The 25,521-nt window shown below is 40.4% G+C and overlaps 2 protein-coding genes and 1 non-coding gene across 31 annotated transcripts in view; 2 read left to right on the plus strand and 1 right to left on the minus strand.

Annotated features, from left to right (window-relative positions):
- The window catches only part of PTPRD (protein tyrosine phosphatase receptor type D), a 2,247,062-nt gene that overhangs the window by 1,697,125 nt on the left and 524,416 nt on the right, over nucleotides 1-25,521 (plus strand). Inside the window, exon 1 of one of the 29 annotated variants that reach the window (XM_053572716.1) lies at nucleotides 22,871-23,010. The exons of the other annotated variants lie outside the window; for them this stretch is intronic. The gene's annotated coding sequence lies outside the window, so the exon portion shown is untranslated. Of the gene's footprint in view, nucleotides 1-22,870; nucleotides 23,011-25,521 lie in introns of those variants that run through there. 29 annotated transcript variants of the gene reach the window in all.
- On the plus strand, nucleotides 516-617 carry LOC128580374 (small nucleolar RNA U13). The gene has a single exon (XR_008378666.1). It is a non-coding gene; the product is annotated as a small nucleolar RNA U13 (small nucleolar RNA).
- On the minus strand, nucleotides 18,064-23,209 carry LOC128596947 (uncharacterized). Its single transcript, XM_053606825.1, has 3 exons — nucleotides 23,026-23,209; nucleotides 22,187-22,880; nucleotides 18,064-21,716 (listed from the first exon to the last, which is right to left on the minus strand). Exons 1-3 carry the CDS (start codon nucleotides 23,207-23,209, stop codon nucleotides 21,605-21,607), a joined length of 990 nt encoding a protein of 329 aa, XP_053462800.1. The 3' UTR covers nucleotides 18,064-21,604.

Below are 25,521 nucleotides of genomic sequence, written 5' to 3' on the forward strand. Positions count from 1 at the left end.
ACTGAGGGTGACATAATGAGACTCTGTCTTAAAAAATAAATAAATAAATAAATAAATACCCCTGTAAATATATCCACACAGTTTATATATAGTAAGGCTCTTCCAGTATCTTGTGTTGAAAGAACCAAATATCTATATAAGAATCATTGACAGAAACCTAATAGAAAAAAGCTATTCTCCTGTTTGAGAGGAATGACATGTCCAGCTTTGATAAAGCCTCCTATATCTGCACTAACCAAATAGATACAGTAGAAAAAAGGCAGTTCTTTAATTTATAAAAGTATTTGTGGAGAATATCTTTTAAGACCAAACTAATCAATTGAATATTAATGTGAATGTATAAAGGTTTGATTAATATGCAATTTTTTAGGAATAATCTCTCTCTTGAGACTTGTAGCTCCATGAGGGCAGGTAACAATATATTTGATTTCTTTTGCATTATACCCCAAGTGCCTGGCATACAATAATCGCTTAATAAATATTACTAAAGGAATGTACTATTGAAAAAAGAAATGATCCTTTTGTAGTTCATAAGCAAGATGATTGTGTTTTCACAAACGTGTGAGATATGCTTCCCTCAAACCCTGTTACAATGACTGTGTGCTCTCTACATAAAAAGAGAAAGAAGGAATGAAGAATTGCAGCTAGTATTAAAATGAAGGAACACAATGTGTTGCCAATCTCTGCTACAAATGAGAAATGACTTTAGAAATACTAGTGAAACAAAATACACTAAAATATTTTAATCCTTCTCATTTTCTGTTGGAATAAATGTAAGTAATCACTTCTTGTTGGTGCTCTAAGACGAGAAATAGTAGGCATGTGCTCACAGAGAGTGCAACGCAGCGTACCTGGGCTCTCTGCATGTGAGCTTGTCTCTGTAGCAATGACGTTATTACTAATGTGCAGCCCCAGAATGAACAGTCATAATTAGCTCTGAGCAGTTAGGATTTTGCTCAATAAAAATAATAGCATTAAAATCACTAAGTAGGAGTTGATTGTATGCTGTGTTACATTATCATCTTCATGGAAGAGAAAAGGCAGAGGCAGGTGGCCGGTGATTTCCACAGATAACACCAAAGGAAGATGAGCCAGATCTAATTGAAACCTCACTCAGAAAATCCAACTTCGGAGAGGATCTCAAATTTCTCGTTATCTCTTAGACACATGCTGTTAATATGCTGTTGATTCAGTGATTATGAAGGTGGCTACCATCCCGGCTTAGACTGTGGGATGTACTGTGGAGTATCGCGGGGTAATGGCTGAGAAAAATTCCCATCTTGGTTCCCTTCTGGTTTAGCTGCTTTTCACACCACCATCATTTAAAACACTACATTTCAGACCCCACAGCAAGCATAGGTGTATTTTTATGTCAACAGGGTTACAAGAAGAGGGTTGAAAATACTCACATTGGAAATTCTGACTTAAGCAGTGAGACCAAAAAGGCTCACTCTGTCAGTAGGTCCCTCATCCTCTGTGATTTGGAAGGATCACTCTCTCGTTACATATTTGATTGTTTTTAGAAACGTGTGACAGGTCTTCAGAGCAGTCTCAGAGAATAAATTGTGGGAGACATAGCTTCCAGATTTGGTCCATCTTCTCTCTGTCTGTATTTATATAATTGAAATTGAAGCAAAGTCCTAGCATTCTGGGAGGCTGAGATGGATGGATCGCCTGAGCTCAGGAGTTCAAGACCAGCCTGAATAAGAGTGAGACCCTGTCTCTAAAAGTAGAGAAAGGGTGGCAGGTGCCTATAATCTCAGCTATTTGGGACATTCAGGCAAGAGGATCGCTTGAGGCTTGAGCCCAAGATTCAGAGGTGCTGTGAGCTGTGACACCAGGGAAGTCTACCAAGGGCAAAAAAAGTGAAACTTTGTCTCAGAAAAAAAAAAAAAAAAAAATGAAGCCAAGTCTAATGAACTTTAATGTTACACGGTCATTATGCCAAATTAAAAGCAGTTAGTAGGAACTCTCAGATCCATGATTCTGTTTAAAATCATTAAAATTAAATAATATTCCTCCCTAAAAAGTTTAGAAGATTTTAACAAGTCAGTAACTCACAACTGGGAAAGAGAGGTGAACATTAATCATAAAGGAGCATCCAAAACTAAAATAGTAACCAGGACTGAGTACCACAGGCCAGTGGGCTCTATGACAATGGACCAGAGCCCTGATTGTGTTCTTTTTCCATCGTCTTTGTGCCCCTAGTGTTTTGCAGAGTGCCTGATACACTCAGTAGATATTTGACCAACCACATGAAAGAAGTTACAAATGAATGAATGAGAAAAAAATGAATGAATGAATGAATGAATGAATGAATTTTTCTCAGTCAGGCCTACTGGGCCCAGTTACATTGCATGTTCACTGCCTGTCTCCCTTCCTACCTGACACTTTCATTTTCTGTGAAACCAGGGTAACAGGAGCATCTCGAACACCTTTTAAAGGGTTCCCCATCAGCACATCAGTGCTAATCACCTGTCTTATAGCTAACATATTTTATTTACATGAGCTCACGTGGTTGGTCAAATATCTACTGAGTGTATCAGGCACTCTGCAAAACACTAGGGGCAAAAGACGATGGAAAAAGAACACAATCAGGGCTCTGGTCCATTGTCATAGAGCCCACTGGCCTGTGGTACTCAGTCCTGGTTACTATTTTAGTTTTGGATGCTCCTTTATGATTAATGTTCACCTCTCTTTCCCAGTTGAAGAAAGGACAGCATATGCCTACCAGTACCGGGAGATCCAAGCCTCTCTTTGGAGCAGAGAAAGGTGTGGTGTCTAAAAGAAGTCTGAATGCATGTAACCGGCCTTCCGTTCCATCCTTGCCCAGGGTTAAGTGAGTGTTCTACATTGTCAACCGAGTAGAAGTTTACATTACCGGGAAAGCCTGGTAACACAGAAATATAACCAACAGGAGCCTGAGGGAAGTGTAGGATTGGCATCTACCCAGACTCACTAAGGGACAGTTGTGGCCTTTTTTTCTTTTCTTGTGCTTTCAAGGGGGATCATAAGGTACAGAGAGTTAAATAGTAGAGCCCTTCTCTTTTCCTCTTAACCCTATTGAACTCCTCATTCGCTTTCTTCTTCCTTCTGTGTTCTCCACCATCTGCCACCCCGGTCCTACACACTAGCCTTATGTCTTATAATTTGTCTGGAGAGTCATAAAAACAGCTGAAAACATAATAGTACAGCAGTCATTTTGTTTCCCACCAAGTATTGTCTGAATTGCATAGAAGGGCATGGTATAGACCAGTTCCACTGCTTTCCAATCCCCTACAAATGACCCAGCTATAGGAAACAGCATGACATGGTATTTCATAAAGTTCCTCCAGATGACTTCCTGAGAAATAAGCAGTATCTGGCAGTGTGAACGATGATCGTCAAGCATGATTAATATATACTACTTCTAATGGCTGTAAAGCACTTCATCCTCACAGCCAATTATATAAACCGCATATCGGTGGGTAGCATAAAACTTCCCTTAGACTGTTAGTGTCAACAGCCAAGAAAAGATTCTACCTTTTTCCTTCCTGTGCCATTGCAGGTGGATAATAAGCAACACTTTCATTAGAGTTATGTCAGTGGACACCTTTATTCCTAACCAACATCCATCATGGGCTTTGTGATTAATAAGGTGAGAACTGAATTCTCTGAGAAGAGTTGGAGACACAGATTGGTAATGTTTAAAGGAAAGGAGCATAGAACGAAATAATGACCCCTGGAAACGTTGCCTGTTGGCCTGTGTCATTTGTGAATGTGAAATGTCACTGAGGGTTATCCTCCTTAGAAAACGTTGCTGAAAAATATGTCAACTTTAACCGAGATCTGAAAGTTCTTTTGCATTTTTTTGCTGATAAACTTCTATCATTTTGTCAGTGGAAGCCAAGATAAAATATAATTTGACCTATGGTCAGAAAATAAGAACCGTTAAAAGGCCAAAATAACAAAATATAATATACTTGTTAAAATATTTAAATATATTTAATTTAGTAAGCCAATTTGTTGTTGCTCTGAAGTCCTTTACAGTAGGAGAAATAAACTACCCCTATAAAAGTCTCCTGGGTGTTGGTGTCTCATAAAATTCTAAAAACAGCTAAAAATGAGATGTTTACCTATTTAGGTAGATTAAGCAATGTTTAATAAGCCATTAATTTGACATAGTAGCTACTTTTTGGAACAAGGCCCAGATTATGGCTTACTCTTCTAATTTGGATAATACAGATTATTTAAAATGTGAAACTGGGTAGAAAAGCAAGGGCCGGGAGGGTACATTAAAGGGACACATTTAAAACACAATCTACTTTGACTCTGTATCAGGCTACATTCTTGATCATTGTAACTTTTAAAGATGTTCACAAACATATTTTTCATTTAGCTATTGACAAGTTCTTATTTGCAAAGGGCACCAGGTCACTTAGTAATGTTTTATTGCAGCACTAATGAACATTCACTGTGATGAGTTATTTTTGCAAGTAAATTTCCCTGGTTTAAGTGGTCAGGGTGTATTAACTTATAAACTAATGAATTCTTTCTGACTAGATTTCTGCCAGGAGCAAATAATGGAGCTTTTAACCAGGAAATGATGAAGCTCCCAGTTCTTCTAAGGATATTGTAGTAAAGCCATCCTGTAACATCATATATATGAACATTACAAAGGAGGTTCACAGGCACAAGATTTCAGAGCTGGTTACACTTTTCCCTAAAGAAAACCAGATTCCTGTTCTATTTCCAGAGTTGAAAAGGAAAGGCCAACTGCAATTTAGTAGATTATGAGTTTTTTATTTGCTCATTTGGTTTGATGACTATTCCCTAATATATATCTCAAGTGTATTTATGAATAAAACCAGTCTGGGTGAATTTTTTCAACTATGTCTTATTGCTATTTAAATAAAAACACAACACACACGTGCACACAGGCACACCATCAGGCAAGCTCTTTTGGTTTAGGTTAACCTGGTAAAGACCATTAGAGCACAAGAAGTAGAAACACGAAATCCAGGCAATTCCGTGTGCTTTTCTTAATTATATGCTCACTTACTACAGTTTTAAAAAGGAGAGATGGAGCAGTTAAGATACTGTGAGCCCCAAAGGAGAGAAAATCCAATAAAAATGTTACTTGAGCAATAGGATCATTTACCATCTCATAAGAAGCCCAGGCACGGGGCTTCATGATGGGAGAAGTCAGTGACTCAGCACCACAGAGACTCTGATTCTCCCCCATCTTTCTACGTGTCACATAATAACTCTGAGAAGTGAGTCTATTTTTCTCCTTCTATGAGAAAAGTGGAGCTTGGAGAGATTAAAACAAATGAACAAAGTTAGTCAGTTAAGTGGCTAAGCTAGGATTTCAGCCCACTGGACTGAGTGTAAAGCTTGTGCTCCTAATCACTCTAAATGCATAAAATCCATTGTAGACATGAAGCATTATCTAAGAAAATGAGATGATGCTTATTATTAAGCTGAATCATGTACAGGAGCATCCATACAAGTAAATCTGCTTATTTTATAACTGTCAGCTCCCTGTCCCTGCTACATAATTTTATAAATATGCATTGAGATGCTCCCCTTATGCTTCAAATATGGTTGTTAATGGTCATAACATCTTAGAGGTGATATGAACTGAAGCATAAAGGAACCAAATAAAGAAAGACTTCCTAAGGTTATTGAATTAAGAACTTCTAGAGAGCTTTCTTATCATCAGGAGAGAGAGATAAACTGATAAGCAATTCTGTTACTTATAATTAACTTTAACACATCGGTGATTGGCAGTCTGTTTTGTTGAATAAAAAGATTATTTTTATCTTTATTTCACAAATGGGTGATTATCTTCCACGTATCATGTGTAGTTGTACAGGTTGAAGACTATACCGCTGTACGACACAACCCATTTCACCCTCCCCTATGCCACCCTCACCATCCACTAGAAAAATAATCTCAATGTTTCTGTTCTGAATGTTGCATTAGAATCACCAACTTAGAAACGCTTTGGGATAGCTAGACTTTGTCTCTTAAACATTTATCAAACACGTCCTAGAAACCAGACTCTGTGTGGCAGTTGCAAGAGCATGATTTTAGAGTCGTCATAATCGTCCTGTGAAATAAATATCATTATCTCTGTTTTACAGATAAAAATATAAGAACTATGGGACTTTCAACAGCTCACGGGTGACACACAGCTATTGACAGAGTTAGGGAGTACGTTCTCTCCAACCCAATGTATTTTCATTATGATAAAGTTGGGGAGAGATAAAATGTCATTAGGAGAACAAAGTAACCAAGTGCTTGGGTGGCCAGAGGCACGGAGGGGTTTGGGATCAGGGAGGTGAGTGTGAGATGCTCAGGAGAAGTGTAGGGTGCAGAAAAGGAACAATAGTGACAAGGCCAGTGACAGACCTTTCCCAACCATTTCTTTTTTCCAGAGTCAGTCTCTCTAGCTCAGCCACTTCCCTATCTAACCCAGGTTCATTTACTCAAGTAAAATCTATAAGGAGCAAAGACCATCTTGCTTTACCTTGGTTTGCAGAGAATAAAAGAAAAATTGTTTATAGTTCAAGGGTTTTTTCCCCCACAAGTTCTCACACTTTCCCCAGTCTGCAGTTCAGTGGCGCAATCGTAGCTTAATGCAGCCTCGAACTCCTGGGTTCACATGATCCTCTTACCTTAGAACAGTGGTTCTCAACCTTCCTAAGGCTGCGACCCTTTAATACAGTTCCGCATGTTGTGGTGACCCCCAACCATAAAATTATTTTCATTGCTACTTCATAACTATAATTTTGCTACTGTTATGAATCATAATGTAATTATCTGATATGCAGGAGACCCCCCAAAGGTGGTGCAACCCCCAGGTTGAGCACCGCTGCCTTAGAACTATAGGCATATACCACCATGGACATCTAATTAAAAAAAAATTATTCTAAAGGCAGGGTCTGCTATCTTGTCCAGTCTGACCTTGAACCCTGGGCTCAAGCAACTCTCCTGCCTCACCCTCCTGAGCTGCTAGGATGACAAGCATGAACCACCATGCCCAGCTCTACCAGTCGAAAGTTTTACATTTGCCTGGATTTCCATGTAAATTATGGGCAAGTCACTGAACCAAAGGCCACTAGTTTAACCCGCCATTAAATGTAGGTGGTAAAATGGAAAACATTCTTAATGGGTTGTGAATTGTTATTCATTCACCCAACGGGAATAATGAATAAATGCCCAGGGGACACAAGTATTATATTGTCTTATCAAATTCTTAATCTAAATTCAAAAGTTACATAAGAAGAGTATTCAAAATCTAGATAAGATGTCATTTTGCCCTCCGAGCCTGGAAGGATATGAAGGCTCTGCCTAATATGATAAAGACCAAGTGTTATGTTTTAATGACTAGATACACACAGAGAATCTAGAAAATAGTGCACAAATGTGTTTTCCTATTTACCTGGGGTAATCTGTCAGTTCATATGGAGTCTACTACTGGTGGTCTTCAGGAGATTGTTTTGTATCTTGCTCCTCTTTCATTTTCTTCTCCCTTTTTCCCTCCGTCCCTTTATTTCTGAGATTAAGGTCTCACTCTGTTGCCCAGGCTGGTCTTGAACTCCTGGCCTCAAGTGATCCTCCAACCTCGGCCTCCCAAAGTGGTGGGATTATAAGCATGAGCCACCTTGATGCCAGCCTATTGCTTGTCACTCATACTTCTCTGCAGTGTGGTAGACCCAAGTGCCTGACACCAGCCAGACCTAATCCCCTGATTATTTCTTTGTTTAGAGTCAACCACCTATGCAATAAAGAAATGCTCCTTTTGTTACCATTTATTAAAGCACAGATTATAATTCCCAGGCCTCGTTAAAATGAAATAGATGACAATGCAAAAGAAAATTGAAAAGACAGAGAAAACAATTCATTCATCCCTCATTCGAAAGTCAGCATATACTTACAATTGACCTGATATGTACCAGGCATCCTCCTAGGAATTAGGGGCATACAGGAAATCCATCCTGTTCAATCCCTACCTTTGGGAAGCTTATATTCTGGTTGCAGAAAATAGGTAGATAATAAACAAATAATTAAAACAACCAATTAAAACATGACAGTTGGCATTAATTGCTCAGAAGAAAAATTATACAGGGGAATATGGTAGAGATGATGAGGGTGATGAATTTTATGGGAGGGGGTCAGAGAGTGTAGCCATGTCTATAAAGATTCCTTCCTTCATTCAATATTTATTGATTGCCTTTGAAGAGCTGGGTATGTGCAGATGTAAAGTGAATAAGACATGGTCCCTGCCCTCCAGGAGCCGACAGCTCTGTGGAGAATCTTGCCACCTGCTCCATTAGGCAGACAGATTAGAAGTCTCAGGGCATCCTGCTGCAGTAACATTGTACACAGTGACCAATTTGAACAGATTGTAAGTATTCCAAAACTCACAGTGGTTTCCATAAAATAATTCTCACTTCAAGCAACCATTTCAGTTGGTGAGTAACTCTATTTTCCACTGACAGCACTCATATTTGAGGGCTTTCTTAATGCAACAATGATTTGTTTTTCTAATTGGTTGCCAAGGATTGTTTGGGTTCTTACTGAAATGTACTTGTTTAACTCCTCCAAAGCAACTTGGCTGGTTTCTTGTTGTACTGGCAAATGCTGCCTCCTGTACTGAAAAAATTTGTTCTTTCTGAAAAATTTGAACTGTCCCTGGATGGTGCTCATTAAAATCAAAGATTAAAAAAAGAAGAAGAAGAATTATAGATTTTTTTTTAAGTAAGTGATAACAGAACTTTGTATCAACCAGATTTACATGAATGTAGGTTCTATCCTGAATGATGTGCCATTTTATCCTATTTCTGTCATGCTGTGTGTGTATACCTGGTTGAAAATTTCCTTGTGCATTGAGAAGACAGAGAAAAGTCTAATTACGGTCAAAGTGCTAGCTTGTATGAACAGGATGTTTTCTTTGTTGTGTTTGTAATACAAGCTCCACATCCTCAGCCTTACAAAGGTTGTAATAATATAACATTGTTAACACAAACACTGTATCATGTGACAACAACACTGAGCAGAGAAGTCTTTGTTTTCCCAAAGACAGAGCCTTTTTGATAGGGGATTAGAGATCATGTCACAGACAGTTGTTCCAGAGTAAAGGCAACGGACTTGCTGAGCTCTCTGCTAGCACGAATGAGGGTAACCCACTCCCTCAAGGCTCTGTTGGAACCTTCTTCCTCTTCACACTCTCACTGTCAAATTCCTCACCCTTTGCCATCTTAGGAGACCCAGGAGAGGGAATTATTTTTGCTAGGCTGAGACATAAGCACAGGTGGTGCCGCTTGTTATAAACTTTTCAGTTGTAGTTGGAGCTCTGAGCCCAACTTCATAGTGGTCTTTGAGCAGTTCACCCTGTTGGAGAAAGGCCAACAAGAGCTTTTGGCCCTGGCTGTTGATTGATGGTGTTGCCGCTGACTTCCACAGACCACCATCTTGCAGGGGACACATTTCCTCTCAGTGGTGTTTCAGGATGGTGGTGCCAACCTGAATCACAAATTGGCTATAAACAAATATCCTCTGTTCCTTAGATCCAAATAGTAGATTTGAGTAGTTCTTTCTATTCTGTGTTGGAGAAATTTCACCCCAAATTTTCAATTATGTTGAGCTAGTCTGTTTTCATTGTACCAAGGTGAAATCAATTTGCCATAAATTGTGCCTTGTCCCTACAGATTGGAGACCTTCTCAATGGTAAAGTTTTTACACTTATCATGACCTTTCATATAGCAACTCCCACTGCTAAGATCATGTCAGCTTTAGGGGAAAATGACAGACAGGAATTTTGCTATCAAAGTTACTTCCGAAGGCCATGAAAAGTCAATCACTGGATAAGATCAAGAACTTAGTTCTAAATATAAACTCTTCCTCAGCACTTGCACAGAAAAAAAAAAAAAAAAGTCTGCTGAAGTCTAACTCTACATAAAATTCCCCATAGGAACACTGCTCCCGCCTAAATATTCCATTTTCTAAGGGTGTTACTCAAGGTGAAATTTACCCCATTGAATTTCAAGTAGCTGATTCTATGGCTTATGTGTATGCCCCACATTTCCTTGATGATAACATGCTAACACAAAAACTTCCATTTTTCAGCTCTGTGCTCTTTGATTCAGAGAATATATTGCAATTAAGTAGTTTTGCAGAGTGGCCCTTCCCAACCCGGAAGGAGGTTCCAGTCGTTGGTAGGTTTGGCTTAGGTTATGCAGTTTATTTGTTTGGGTTGTATCTTTTGAACATATGCCCAGGGCTTTTAAAAACAGTGATGGGAACATTTGTACAAATGAAATTGAAAGCAAGGGAACAGGCATTGCCAACGCTTTAATTATGAACCGAGCAACATGTGTACTTACTTGAGAGTTTAATGCATATAAGACAAAACAGAGGGGAAGGAGGGGGCACCTGGTGGTCTTTTATTCTTAAGTGGCAGGAAATAAAAAGAATAAAGCCCTTCTATCCTTTCGATGCTGAAAGATATTGCACACTGCCCTGTGTCTTTTTCCAATAACCTTTTCACTCTGGGGTGATGTCAGGACGTGGGGTAAAGTTCTGAGGCAGCCAGAGTGCACGTCAGGTGATCTGAGTGGTTCCACCTTCCTCCTCTACCAATGTTCCTTCAAGGTCATACAGGCCGGCATATCACAAGGTGTTGAACTCCTGCGAACACGTGTGTGTTCACCTTTGTGTCCCTTACTGCGTTCTACTGCCTGAAGGGGAAAATACCAAACTCTTAGGAAACTCTCTTCTTTGACAGACACATTTCCCAGAAACTGTAACCAGAATAGCTGGAGGGTTGTTATATACGAGGACATTACTAAGCTTGAGGTGGTGAACTAAAAGAATTTGGAAGTTTGAGACTTGGGAAGATGGAATGGTTGACACACACTCCCTTTTCCTTTAATTTTTGAGGGTCCCCCCACCCCACATTTTTAATTCCAGTTAAGTGTATTTCATCCCAGATACAAAATCAAAATCCTCTTCAGACTCTGCATGGATTAGGAATAATCATAAGGTTAAAATAACATTGTCTCCCCTCTTAAAATCTGTAGTTTTATTCTAAAGAAAGTTTTTTTTGGAGAAGTGTGTTGGACTATCTTTTTTTTCATGTTATGTATGAGATGGTATTTCCAAAGTAGCTATTATGTTGTTATAATTTGAAGGGAAGAGAGTAGCTAGCTAAGGGGGAATCTTTTACTTTTAAGGCTTTTTTTTTTTTAATTGATGGAAAAAGATATACCCCAACACAAAAAGTTCATGGCCAATTCTGTCCCTAAGTGTAACAACTAGAAGTAGTGGTTCCCAAATAAAATGCTAAACCCACTGAAATGTCCCAGTGGACTGCTGAATTTACGCTACCAAGTCTGGTATAAATTTCATGTAATTACAGCTACCTGCTGAAGGAAACCTGTGGTCTCTGCAGGTTGTCAGGACCTTAGTCCTGGCCAGAGGGTAGTGGGTAGGATTCAAACCCCTTAACCCGTACCAGCAGTCAGGAGTGTCCTTCCTAGCAGAGATAATAATCTGTCAGAATAAACCAGCTGTGCAAAGCAGAATTAAAAAGCTTGTTGATTTAGGTAAAACAGTGCCACCTGTGATTTTTTTTTTCTCTTTTAAAAAGTTTAGAAAAAAGAAAAAGGAAAATCTTAGAAAGAGGCAGTTAGCTTCTTAGGAAATGCCAGAATCTGTTCAGCTAAATGGGGCTATTTTCCTAGGAACAATAAAACAAATCAATACATTTGAATTATCACAGTGGTTTTTAAAATTCCTTGAAAAGCTTGCCAAAACTTCTAACTCCCAGGAACTAGTTCAGAAATTGGGATTTAGAAAGTCTAGATCAATTTATGAGTCAGGGTCATCGGGAAAATGAGTGTTTTGCCACTCACAAAGGTAGTAGGAGCATTAAAAGAGATGTTCTCTGTGAAGGACCGCGTATGTTATTATTTAACTAATATAGTATTCATAATGCTCCTCTTATTCGTTAAGCATTGTGTTAACTCTGGGAGAAATAATAGCATTCCACCTGGGTATTGATAGTTTTCTATTATTAGAGTTCACCGAGAATACTTTCTTTTCAAGAAAATGATTTCCTTAAGTCAAAAGTTATGAGCAACTTCTTTCTCAGAAGTAGTAGTTTGGTTGTTCCTGATTTAACTCTGAAAAATAACACACAGCTATCAAGACTAGTTTCGATTTACTTCCAAGGAGGAGGCTTTCATCATTCTGATTCATTCCCCTCCCTTCTTCCCTTTCTTCCTCTTTTAATCACAGATTTATTTGGGCTGGGATGGCTGGAATTCAGGCTAGTCTGAAGGGGTTTCTTCTTTTAGTTGGACTGCAGAGAATAAAAATCATTAGGGGATGTTACTATTGTATTTGGATAAAAGAGTTTTCCTTAATATGTCTGCCTTGCTCACAGCCCACATTCTTAGAATGAATTGACAATACATAGTTCACATGCCTCACACAGTGGAGGTCTGAGTGAATGAGCAGTGGATGAATGGGTTGCATGAAAACTAAGTAAGAGGAAATGCTAAAAACATTATAAGAACATGTGAAATTTGGACTATTTTTCCTCTGTAGTTACCACTGAAAAATGAAATTCAGTGAAAGGATCATTCTTTTTTCACTTATAAAATGAAAGCACTTTCACAAAAAAAAAAAAAAAAATCTTAGAGCTGGAAAAACTTTGAAGACAATCTGGTCTAGTGACTTTCAAGTTGTGGTTTCTAGACCCGTAAAGCAAGGTTACTCCAATGTTGGCTAAGCATCTGAATTGCTTGGGAAGCTTTTAAAAATATAGATGCTAAAGCCCCACTCCCAAAGAATCCAATTCAGTCCAGCATAAGTGCTCCCTGGACGTATGTTTTAAAAGTTTTTATAGATTCTAATGTATAGCCAGAGTTGTAAACCAGTGTTCTAGGGATTCAGTAGTCCAAACATTTGGACTTCTGATCTGATATATACACGGATGCTCCCTGGAGACAATATCATATAATATATTAAACTAAAAGAGTTGGGATAGGCTTGTGTCTTTCTGTCTTAATAATTGTCTTGTGTCTCATTGTCTTAGAGTTTCCACTAATTTCAATAAAAAACACTATATTCTAGAAAAATTCAATGATACGGGTTTCTATTACATATTCTTGGACAGGACATTCTGCAACTGTACAAGAAATATGTGGAAGATTAAGACTCAGTCCTTTCCCATAAAGATTTTATGGTCTTGCAATCTGGAAACATATATATGTACATGTAGAAAGTTTGAGCACAGACAGAGAAAAAGAGAAAAACAAGTATAAATATAACTTTAATAAAAGGCAGGTGTTTTATGAATGACACAGGTAGGATTGAGTCACAGAGGAAATATTACAGCTTTCAGTATTTGCTCTAATTTTCTCTACCCAGCATAGATCTAACAAAATTGAGCAGTTTTGACATCTAGAGTCTTATAATTCAGCCTGTTTTTTTTTTTTTTATGGGATGGTGGGAACAGGAATAAAAAGAAAAAATAATACAGGCACCCTCTTTCTTCTTTCCTCCACTTGATACAGAATAATACATCTCCAAGAACCTGGGGTTCACCAGGCAAGAGGTATCTCTGATGGAGGAAATGAAGCAAAAAGCATGAATGCCAAAATGCTGTTCTGGATGCTTCTAGATGTTTGGTGTCTGGCGTCGTTGTTCAGGGAAGGCAGAGATGAGCTTCTGCCTGAAGTCATTCGTTTTTTTGTGCTTCTCCAGGTCAAAGACTGTTAACAGTCCCAGGTTGACTTCTCTATCTCCTTGCATAGATAATGGACAAAGCTGAGTTTAAAAAAAGAAAGGAAGAAAGAAATTGTTTGTTCTTCTGTTTTTGTTTTTTTATTTTTTTTTAACTCACTATTTTTGGAATTGTTTTGTCCTTTTCCCAAACACAGTTGCCTGGCACAAGAATTTTTAAGGTGTAATTAAACAATTTTGAATATGTAATTAGACATTAGTTTGTATAAATTCCCAGTAACTCCATGTAGTCCACACTTATAATATTTTACAATTCTAATTAATGGATCAATACCGATAAAACGAGTCATAAAACACATCTTGGATATCAATGTTTTCTGGGATCTTGTATCCAATTTCCAATTTCAGTACAATATTTAACACAAGAGAAATTCAAAGTATCAGGGGGTTTCAAAAAAGTTATATTCATCTCTGTGTAAAAGAATCAGGGAAAAAAACTATTTAATGAGATGATCCTTAAGGGATGGGTGGGTATTCAACATGTAGGAGATCACAAAAGAACTTTCCAGCTGAATACCGTACAGTTTTATTTAGGCAGTGTTTGAGTTTAGAATATTAATAGTAAAGAGGTAAAAATTTAGAATGGAAAAGTGGGCTCAGGCAGCATTCCATTTGTGGTGGGCCTTGAGTGCTGGTAGAACATTCATACTTAGTTATAAAGGATGTACTTACTCATGAACCACGGAGTTGTTTTGAGCATGGCAATTACATAATCTACTTTGCCTTTTATTAAAGTTAATTGAGCAGCACAGTGGGGAATGGATTGGGGCCAATTGGGAAAAGATTGGGAACTGAGGAATATGCAGAAGATTATTACTGGACTAGTCCAGAGAACAGTGGAAACATTCCTATTGGAAAGATGGGCTTTTGGTAGTAGAGAAAGGAGACAAAACACGATCCTAAAGAACTGAACACAAAAAAACTAAGCAAGAGTGGTGCTACTCCCCTTGTAAAATAAGCCCTGACGTGACTAGACTATTTAAAGTGATCATGCATGTGGGAAGAATATTTTCAATTTGCTTTTTTAAATTTCTTCCAGACTTGCATACCGTTATTAGTGATTCTGTAGATGTGACCAGTGAATTTTGAAAATCAGGATGACTTGCAGTACTATATGATCACAGGAAATAATGTTTGTAAGCAAATGAATGCTCTGCTCAACTAATAGAATATATCAAGATAAAAATGGAAACCTCACTACCAGTTAAAAGTATGTAGAATTTTTTTCCCATTGAACTAATTACCTTATTTTGATTTCTGGTAGGAAAACATGAAAGTTTGTACTTATTTTGATCAAAAATTCTGTGTATCTATGAATTCATCCACTCCTGTTCAGATTCTGTTATTATTCTTTGTGATTTTGAGATGTGTGTTGTGTCTGGCGAGGCTTGACTTTGACCACAATCTAGGTCATTGTAATTTTCAGCACAGGCCCAATAGCAGGCGGTATGGAGGGAACGGCTGGTATCTTAAGCTATGTTACCATACATTGCAGCAGACTTTTTTTTTTTCTTTTGAGTTCTGCTTATAGTCCATGTTCTGGGCTCGTTGACAGCAATATAAAGAGAAGTTCAAAATTTAATAGGGTGTAAATATATACAATAAGAGTCCAGAGAAATAGGAAATAAGAAGAAAAAGAGAAAACTGAGAGCCCCAAAGCAGGGCAGATTCACTCTCTTTAGTGAATAGAGTGCAGGAAGCTTTCTAAGGACAGTGTTGTTTCATATAATATGGGCAATCTACAATCAATTCATTTCCTCTTTCTCTCTTCCTAATTTTATCTTTCCCTTTCCTTACCTCCTCAAATATCTGTGAAGTACCTATCAGGCTTAAAGTTTTATGATAGGAGCTTTTGGTTCTAATCAGACGTGACTCCTGCCCTGAAACAGCCTACAGAACATTACACTAAGGATGTCCACCAAGTAGAAACGAAGTGACCTAACCGAAGTTAAGACATATATAGAAGACGTACAAGACAAAGATAGATAAAATATTAGAAAATAGCTAAAAAACGAAGTCCTGAGGTCTTTGCTGTATTCTCTGTTTTAAAAACTGCTCCTGAATGCACAGGGAAACATTCAGAGCTACCCACGGTGAGTCACAGCTGTGTACTAGAAGGTTATGTTAACCAATGTGATGAAAATGTCAAATGGTATATAAAACCAGTGTATGGTGCCCCAAGATTGCATTAATGTACACAGCTATGATTTAATAATAAATAAAAAAAGAAAGAAAGAAAGATAACAACAACAACAAAAAAGAACTGAAACCAGTGAGATCCCTCTCCAGGATGTGATCACCAGTTTGTCACTGGTCATTTGAAATCCCTGAACTGCATAGTTACACTCCATGTGACATGAAAACCAACTTGTGGTTTTTCACTTCTGAATGTGTTTTCGAAAATTCTTTTCTGAGATCCTGTTAGAAAGACCCTCTAAAAATAATTTCATGGCTCTGTATTAGTGCTTTCTTGCTGCAAATGTGAAACTTGAACTTGGTTAGTAGACACAAAAGTCTTATTAGCTTTGAAAAACTGCTGTGCTTCTGTTTCACTCTCATTTTTTTTTTCCCTTGTCCTCACCATTGAATCTTGAAGCACATTCTTTCATTAAGGAGATTCAGCATCCTCTACAGTGGTTGATTGCAAGTCATTAACAGCCTGCAGCATGTCCTAGTCCTGAAAGATAAGAGTCAGGCTTGTGCAAATGAAACCTTAAACAAATGCCGCTTTCTTTTTCTATCTTTTCTCTTAAAACACTGCAAACTTTGGATGGCCATGGAACCAATAATAAAATTGTAGTTTAAAATTTAACTTTGTCTTCAGATTATGTTCCTGAATGACTTTGATATTCAGATATCAAAACCAAGGCTTGCTTGCTTTCAAAGAGTCTCGTTGCCGCTCCCGAGAATGATCTGTGATTCATTTCCATTCTGTGCCCCATTCTTGTGCCGCTCAGCAAAACGGAGCCTGTTTCATCAGTTTTAGGTCTCTGTAGATTTACCCTCTATTCAGTGATTAATTACTAGCTTTCTGGTGACTTCTTAATCTTTTTCTGTATTTTAAAATATTCCTTCATTTCTCAATTCCCTTATGTAAGATACAAACTAAATGGAACATAAGGAACCGCAGTTCCTCCCCTCTCCAGTTAGCTCTGCCTTTATACTGAAAACATAATTTAAAAAATGTATTAATAGGGGGCAGCGCCTGTGGCTCAGAGGAGTAGGGCACTTGGCCCCATATGCCGAAGATGGCAGGTTCAAACCCAGCCCCGGCCAAAAACCACAAAAAAAAAAAAAAAAAAAAAAGAGGAAAAAATGTATTAACAATGATAAAAGTTAAAGCTTAAAAATAAACACCAGGCAATTGGTCACCTCGGTTAAAACATTAGTACTTCAGGGTCAAGGTGAAAAAAATATGTTCATATTTTAGATAACTAAAAATGCACCCATTTATGTTAGCAATCGTTGTCTCTTTAAAAGATGCCGTAAATACATAAAGATAGTTGCCCTCTGAATGTTTAAGCTAATAGAATTAAAAAAGAAAACCAAGACACCATATTATTGTTAGGAAACACTGAAATCTGCTGCTTAGTGCATGCATTAATGGCGCTTCTTGACAAATCACCTGTTAAATTTTAGCTGACAGCTTGTCATATATTAATTACGAATAATTGTAATATACGGCTATCATAATGCATGCAACAAAAAAAAATAGAAAAGGTAATTAAAGTATATCCTTTGTTTTCCCCCTTCACTTCTTGCTCACAAGAAAAAAAATGACCCAGTGTTTCACTTGGGTTGGGATAGTGCCAATGGTTAATGGAATGCCCCACTCTACTAAAGAATTTAATGGGAATATCCATTTGTCACAGTCTCATGCTGTAATCTCCAGTAGCCGAGCCAATAGAAAATAGCATCGTACCATAACGTCCTCTACACACTGCAGGTGAGGGTGAAATGCGGCAGCTGAACTGAGCAGCTGGGGAGAAGGTCTGGCTTTTCCAGGCCTTTCTTTAGAGAAAGACACAGATTTCTTTTCTTTTCTTTCTTTCTTTTTTTTAAGTTTCAGCAGTTATTTATTGTGGGATGAATAAATAAATAGCCAAACAACAAGCAAATCCGAGCGACCTTAACGCTTTAACCTCCAAGGCCGGACGCATGAGTGTGACACCTGGTCCCAGGAAGATTGCCACCCAAATACCACGTTTTTTTTTATTATTAATATTAAATCATAGCTGTGTACATTAATGCGATCATGGGGAACTATATACCGGTTTTATAAACAGTTTGACACATTTTCATCACACTGGTTAACATAGCCTTCCTGGCATTTTCTTAGTTATTGTATTAAGACAATTATATTCTACATTTACTAAGTGTCACATGTACCCTTACAGTAGAATCCCTCAGTAACAGAGTGGGATTTCTTTTCTTAAAGAGGACTGTGCTGCTTCAACAAGAGCTGCTACTTCGAAGAGAAAGAAAAGTATTTCATTTGGATGGAGAAAAGTGTGAATGTTTGCTTATCATGCTTCAGAATCGCTGACCACTTCTTTGTCTATTGGCAGCTCACCGGTTTGCAAAGAGCCTCTGAGTAGTGGAATTAGGAGGACCAGGATCAGATACCCATTTCAATATCTCTTAGCTCTGAGTTTGAGCTTACAAATCTGAGGAATGGGAACACCACCCCCCATATGTGCAATGTTACTGATAGAATCCAAAGGACTACACGGGTCAAAAACATAGCATGGAACCTTAGTCACTGTCCTCTTCATCACTTAAGTTGAATCAGTGTCCTCTGGTTACTTATTCTGTATCTCGTGTTCCCTAGTGAATTTAAATATTGTTCAGTTTAGAGACTGTCTCCTATTCCTTTTATGTTTCTCAGGCACCAGTTCTGGGTTTGGGAAAAAATAAGCTTCTGAATTAAATTTCTAAATTAAAGTTGAAACGCATGCTCAAATAATACATTTTAATACTCTGATGTGAATATCGAAGTTATTTGAGGATTAAAACTATTATCATTTCATTTCTGCATGAACCAGCAAATCACGAAAGTATGTTAGACATAACCTAGCACCTGTAGAAAAAGGTCTCACGTGTTAGTTTTAGTGCTTTATGAAATTCTTTACTATCTTCAGAACACATCCCTTGAATCTATTCTTTCCTCTGTACTAGCCGGATTTAATAAAAGCCACTGTAGTCTTCACAAAGAATATATGATTAGCAACAATTTATTCCACATTTTGGTTAATAATTTATCATCAATGTAGAAGTGAAAATATTGGATTTGAAGTCATACAGATCTGGGTTCCAAATTCTAGCTTGGTCACTCATGAACTGTCAGCTTGGGCAAATGGACTTATTTCCTCTGATCCTACTTTCTCACTTATACAATAGTGCTAATAATACTTAACCAGCAAGCGAATTGTCATGATTGGAGAGATGAGAGAGTGGCATTCAAACTTTTTCTTTGAATCAATTACTAGCCACATGATCAAAGCGTAAGTTTTGCAAAACAACATTTAGTATATATAATGTACTCTGAGTTTTTTTCTTTCTTTTCTTTCACTTAAAAATTGTTCATGACCCACCAGATTCACAACAATGTAAGGTCACAGTGTGCCTTTTGAAAAATGGTAGGATATGACAACATGCTTAGCACGATGCTTAGTGCACAATACAAGTGTAACAACTGATTACTATTATTGTGTGCATGATTATTTTTAGCCTTCTTTTAGGATGCTTCATAATAAATGAGAATAAAATATTTCGAGTACTTCTAGGAACTAAATCCTTTGGATGGGGTCCAAAACAGACTCATACTCATCGTTTGCTGAATTATGCACTAGAGGGGGTTGTGCTATAGCAAAGCTCCGGTGTGCCATTCATCACAGAATGTTAGAGCTGGAAGGGGACTAAGAAAATGTCTAGTCCCATTGCTTCACTTTCCCATTGCACTTATAATTTTAAAATATTTCTATATTGATTTCTTATTGATAAGTGAGAAACTAGCTTCCTTGATCCAGAACTTGGAGGTAATGATGAACAGCTGGTGGCATGGGGGTACTAGGTCTTGATATCTGCGTTCTTGTCCTGCTTCTGCCACCAAATAGTTGACTGTAAACTCTCAGGCACTCAATTTACCCCCTCCCCGCTGAAAAATGAGGTGATTTCAACATATGATTAACCCCATCTCTGATGTTCTTTGACATGACATTTCCAAATGATAAACATCAGTCCAGAGGTTATATGGAATACCCAGCATCAGGGTGCTATGTTGTTGCAAATCTGCTCTGCATGTATCAATGTATGTGTAGGAGGCTGAAGTCTTAGTCCCACTGCTACTGGGATGTGCACAGCAGCATCGCCCTGAATAATTATCAGTCTCCTTTGTTTAATAATAACTCGGGCTCTCTAATCCGCTCGTCCCATCCCTCCTTCTTTCTCTAAGATCTTTGGCTGCAGTAGGAACAGGAACATGAAGGACCTTCAAGTGTCAGAAAAGTTATGTCATTTATTTATACTGTCCTCCGTCTGTTCTTATTTCTGGTTCCTGTTTCCACCTGCTCATTGCTGAGTTTTCCGGGTATGCTAACTTGCTACCAATGGGGTAACGTGTCATTTCCTCAACTATACTCCAAGATACTAGTCAGATTTCCCATCTGGGTTCTTCTTAAATGAGGTCAGATCTGCAGGCAGAGGTAGCTGTTTCTCTTTACCCCAGACATAAGCAAGGTATTATTAAGGTTTTTAAAACATTCCGTTTGTTACTAATATCCAGCTGGATGAGGAAAGCTCAATCACAGGTTCATGAAGGAAGAAGGGGCAAGGACAAAGCCAAGAAGGGGTGGGTATCCTGGGGAGGCTCAGCTTTCTGGATCATCCTCAGGGTGCAGGGAGCAGGCGTCCATCACTTCTGCTCAGCCTTTCAGCATCTTGTGTCATCAGAAAGACTGGAGGGTACACCTGGCTTGACGGCTTGCACAGGAAAAGAGTAGATTTTTCACTAAGAGGCTAACCATAAAAAACAAAACAAACAAACAAAAAACAAGAAAAACAACAGACTCACACCAGGATGTTCCTCCACCACCTCCCAAATGCTAGAAAACTAAACTTCATTTACAAGGACTCCTTTCAAAAATATGTGACTTCTTTTTGGAGTCTATGGGGCAGAGGATTACTGACCATCCTTCAGTGCCTTTCAGAAGCACAGCAGGCAGGGCGCTGGATCAGTAGGTCAAATCTAGGGAGTCTGCTTACCTTTGCTCTTTCAAAGTGGAGTCCGCGGGAATAAGTACTGTGTATATGTGCCAGACTGAACATAGAGCGAGCAATGCAGGTGGCTGGTGGCCCAGGCTGTATTTATTTTTTTTTTAAGCATTCTGAGTTTTTAATAAATTTTAATGGGCCAATTGCCAACCGTGGCTTCCAGCTGTTGACTTTTTCACACGTGCTGGAAATCCTGGGCATAGTGAAGGTTAAAATGCATCTCCTAGCTAACAATCCACACTGCCACGTTCGCCACCTTGGGTTGGGGAGATGAAGAATGTCCAGCCCCACAACTGGGTACCTGTCCAGGGAGAGGGTCTTACGGTGCCCTTCAGAGAAACTGGGAGCCCCTTATTTCTAACATCATAGAACCAAGTAGCACGAAAGCAAAACAAGTTATTACACAACGATTTTCATTCAATACTTCCCTTTCTTCCTCTCCGCCTCCAAAGTGGATCCTGCAAGCATCCGGAAGAAGGCTGCCAAGGTGAACCGGGGCGCACACAAACTGTGCCTCATCAGCGCGGGCTCCTCACGTTTCCACTGCTTTGAAGAGGGCGCGACCAGCAATTTCCCCCAGTCCTTCGCGCTGGGACTTAGAGCAGGAAGCGCCCGGGTGTTCATCTCCTAGCAGATGAGTGGATCTGTTGGAGGGGGTCTTTTCTGGCCTGGTGGATGGATGGTGGGGGGTGACGTCACCCCGCCCCCTCCTCTACGAGAGAGAGAGAGAGAGAGAGAGAGAGAGAGAGAGAGAGAGAGAGAGAGAGAGAGAGAGAGAAAGAGAAAAAAGTGCCTCCTTCGCCCAGCTCTCCTGCCTGCCCGCCCCTCCTTCGTCCAGCTCCCCGGCCCTCTCAGTGGGTCAGGGGTCGGTCCAGGTTCAGAGCTTCGCCCGCGGGCGCAGCGGGCCCGGCTCTGCCCGTGCTCGGGCGCACCCACACTCGCACTCACGAGCAGGCAACGTTCACACACGATCCCCCAGCGCGGGGCACAGCGATTCCGTGGGATCCCCAGCACGTTACGAGGATTTTAGAAATCACCCAGACAAGGAAACAAAGAGAGAAGCCTTTTCAATTACTTTCCTGAGCTTTTCCATTTAATTTCCCCACCGACCCACCTCGTCCGCAGGTCCAAGGACTGGGCTGGACTGGGCTGGCTACCCCGCCTCCTAGTCCTTGACCCTTCTCGGGCCCGGGTCCAGGCGTCGCCTCTGCCCCCTGACCGCTCCCCACTCTCCCCTGCGAGCCTCAGTTTCTGGTTACCTCGCGTGCGCTTCACTTTTGGGGGGAAGCAGAGAAGAAGGGGAGGGAGCACTGAGGGGGGCAGCCGAGTTGCTATTTGTGGCCAAAGAATCCGCTTTAAAAGCAGCAGCAGCAGCAGGAAGGAGGATTCGGGAGAGGCGGAGGGAGGAGAGGAGACACGGCCTCGGACCCCCCCCCAGCCGCGAGCGGCGGAGCATCGAGCGGGAGGAGGAGGAGGCAGAGGAGGAGGGACCGGAGACAAACAGCGGCGGCGGCGGCGGCGGCGGCGGGAGAAGCGGGCGCTGGGCGCACAGGAGGAGCGGGAGGAGGAGACAGCGCCGCGGAAGCCGCGGGCTCGGAAGGGCCCGGAGGACGGCCCGGGAGGCGGCGGCGGCGGCGAAGGGGTAGAGGTGGAGGGAGGGCGTGGGGACGCGCTCCCGTGGATGCTGGACTTGGGGATTTGGGACTCACTCGCTGACTCTTCCTCCACTTCCTCGCTCTGGACTGGGCTGGCCGCACCAGGGCTGGGCGGCGGCGGCGAGTAGGGGGGATCCGCGGCGGCGGCCGCCGCTCCGCGGGATTAAATTGGCCGCCCAAAGGCGGCTGCGCGGCCGTGGCGGGGCGCGAAGGCGCTGGAGGAAAAGTGCTGGTGGCGGCGCGGGAGGCGGTGGCGGCGGCTGCCCGGAGCCAATATGAGCAGGTAAGTGCCGCGCACGGACCCGGTCCGCCCCACTGTGTCCTCGCGTCTTGCCGCCCCGGAGCGCTGCGCGCCCGCGGGGGCTGCCGGCGCCTCCCTGGCCGGAGCGACTCGCTCCCGCTTTGCGGAGCCCCGCGCCCGGGCGCCGGAGCGCACACAGTTTGCTCTTGTAACCTCCTAGGGCAGAGGTCCTCCCCCGCATGGCTTACTCCTCGCCTGAAACCTCAGTAAGACCCGGGGAGAAGCGATCCTAGAGAATGGGGTGTCCGGGTACGTGATTTGTGCGACCCCGGCTCTCTGGTTCTAGGGTGGGCGTAGCACTGGGGGAAATGGTGGAGCGGTGGGACAGTGCAGCCTTAACCAGGGATTCGGCCACCTCTTATTTTATTTATTTATTGTTTTAAGGCAGGGATTACTGTTTTAAGGAGGGCTGATTATGGTGAGGGGGCGATTTCTTTTTCCTTCTTTCCTCTGAACTAGTGGGGAGAAGGAGAAATAGCAAGGATCAAAGTCTACGCGGCCGCCACAGAGGAGGGGGATTGTTTTGGAGACCTTTCCCTGGCAGAATCAGAGCTCCTGGTTGTGCTGCCGGAATCCGGTGTGCTCGTAGGCACATCCACTCCGTACAAGAGGGAACGCGTAATTCACAAGAAAGAGTCAAAGTTGTAGGAAACAATTCTTTGCTTTTCTGTAGATTTATTGTACGATTAAGGTGTGTAGTAAACTTGCTTTGCTTCTCTGTGTGTTTTCATTTAAAAGTACTGACAAGTGAAGTCAATTTTTAAGTCTAATACTTTAAAAAACCATTTTGAACGCCAGGCGTAAGCTTAGCTTTGGCTAACTGGGTGTCCCAGGGTTCCGAATAGTAGTTCCATCCTCTGAAATCTGTACTATCACAATCTAGTGGTATTGTTTCCAGTCGCCTCCCAGTGAGCTACGCTACTTGTTTATCTCTGTTTTCTAAAATTCTTACAGCGGTCTCCCGACCTAAGCCACAGTTTGCACCCTAATACATAGGAGGATTCTTGAGAAATCGCTCTCCCTGTACTTCCCCTTAAAGTTTTTTTTTCTTAATGCCCAAAGATACAAGGCTGGTGACTTAGAGTGTAGCGCACATTCTGAGCCTTTCAGAGGCTAGTAACTGCTTGTGACTTGACATAGATTTTCTGTTGGATTTAACAGAGCTGCAAACGTGGCCTTTACCCTTTGGTGTATTCTAACTATCTTGTAGCGCACCTATGGGGACTTAGTTCAGCCGTAGGTACTTCTGACCATTTTGACTATTCTTCTTGTTTTTAAGTGCACACACCAAGCACTCCACTTGAGTGAAACCAGGGTGACATACCAAGACTTGAAACTTGCTGATTTAAGGAGATCTATAGATGATACTAAGTTAGAGATTATGTTGTATAGGTAATTTGATGATATCCAGGAAAACGTTCAGTGTATTACATTTATTATGAAACATACTCTGTGGTATGCTGTAGATATTATGGCAAAAAAAGAACGCATTTTAAATCCTTCATGTCCGAATTCTTGAAACAGACATCTTAAGTGGACAATGAATCTTTCCCTACCTCCCACATCCGTAATTATGTACTGTACTTTGATTTTCAATGGAGCTAGCAATTGCGTGACAGATTTCTTAAATTCACCTTATGCTATCAGCTATTATTGTACTTTCAAAGTGTGAAATTGACAAGCTGGTCAGTTTCATGAATTCAGCTGTCAGATTGTGTCCAGTTAAAAATTGCTAAAAGCTGTAAATGTGCCTGCCTGGAATTTTCTTTTGTGAAGGAAAGACAGCAAGAGGATGGAGGATTAAGAAGTATTATTAATTGTAGATCTTTTAAAATAGGTGCACTTCAGTGTGAGATTTATCACTGGCTGTTGTTGGGAAATGTGTTTAGACTTCTGCCACTGGAGAAGTGGCATTCAGTTTTTGTATCTCATTTTAAATAGTGGGCACTTTACATGGTAAAAGCCTTCACTAATAATGGTATAATAGGAATGAGATTCAAAGAAGAACAGTATTTCTCTCACATACATTTTAATATAGTTGAATAATATATTACTTTTGTGATGACATATAAAGAGGTGGATGAATTAAACATCTTATTGTGTAGGTTATGTAACACAAATTCTTCTTGGGCCAGTGCAGTTGTACAGTTACTAAAGTAATGAAATGTAGCAACCTATTTTAATATATGTGCATTACAGTAGATACCCACAGATGTAAACTGCTTAAAGTATTAAATGCATTGATTTGATCTGCCTTTCGAGATCGACACTCATTTAATACCAGAATATCTCAAAGTCAAGAACGAAGAATTGGAGTCCCTTCATCTGCTGCTATTTGCTAAGCCACTAGGGGCCTGTATAACTATTCTTATATCCGGGAGATACCTTCCTATGGCATATGCAAACCCTTCCTAGAGAAACATTAAAAAAAAATTCAAGTAGGCAGCCCCCAAGTTTTAGCATAGATTTTTTTTTTCTTTTTAAATATGTTAA

The sequence above is a fragment of the Nycticebus coucang genome, chromosome 2 (genome assembly GCF_027406575.1).
Source record: "Nycticebus coucang isolate mNycCou1 chromosome 2, mNycCou1.pri, whole genome shotgun sequence".
NCBI lineage: Eukaryota > Metazoa > Chordata > Mammalia > Primates > Lorisidae > Nycticebus > Nycticebus coucang.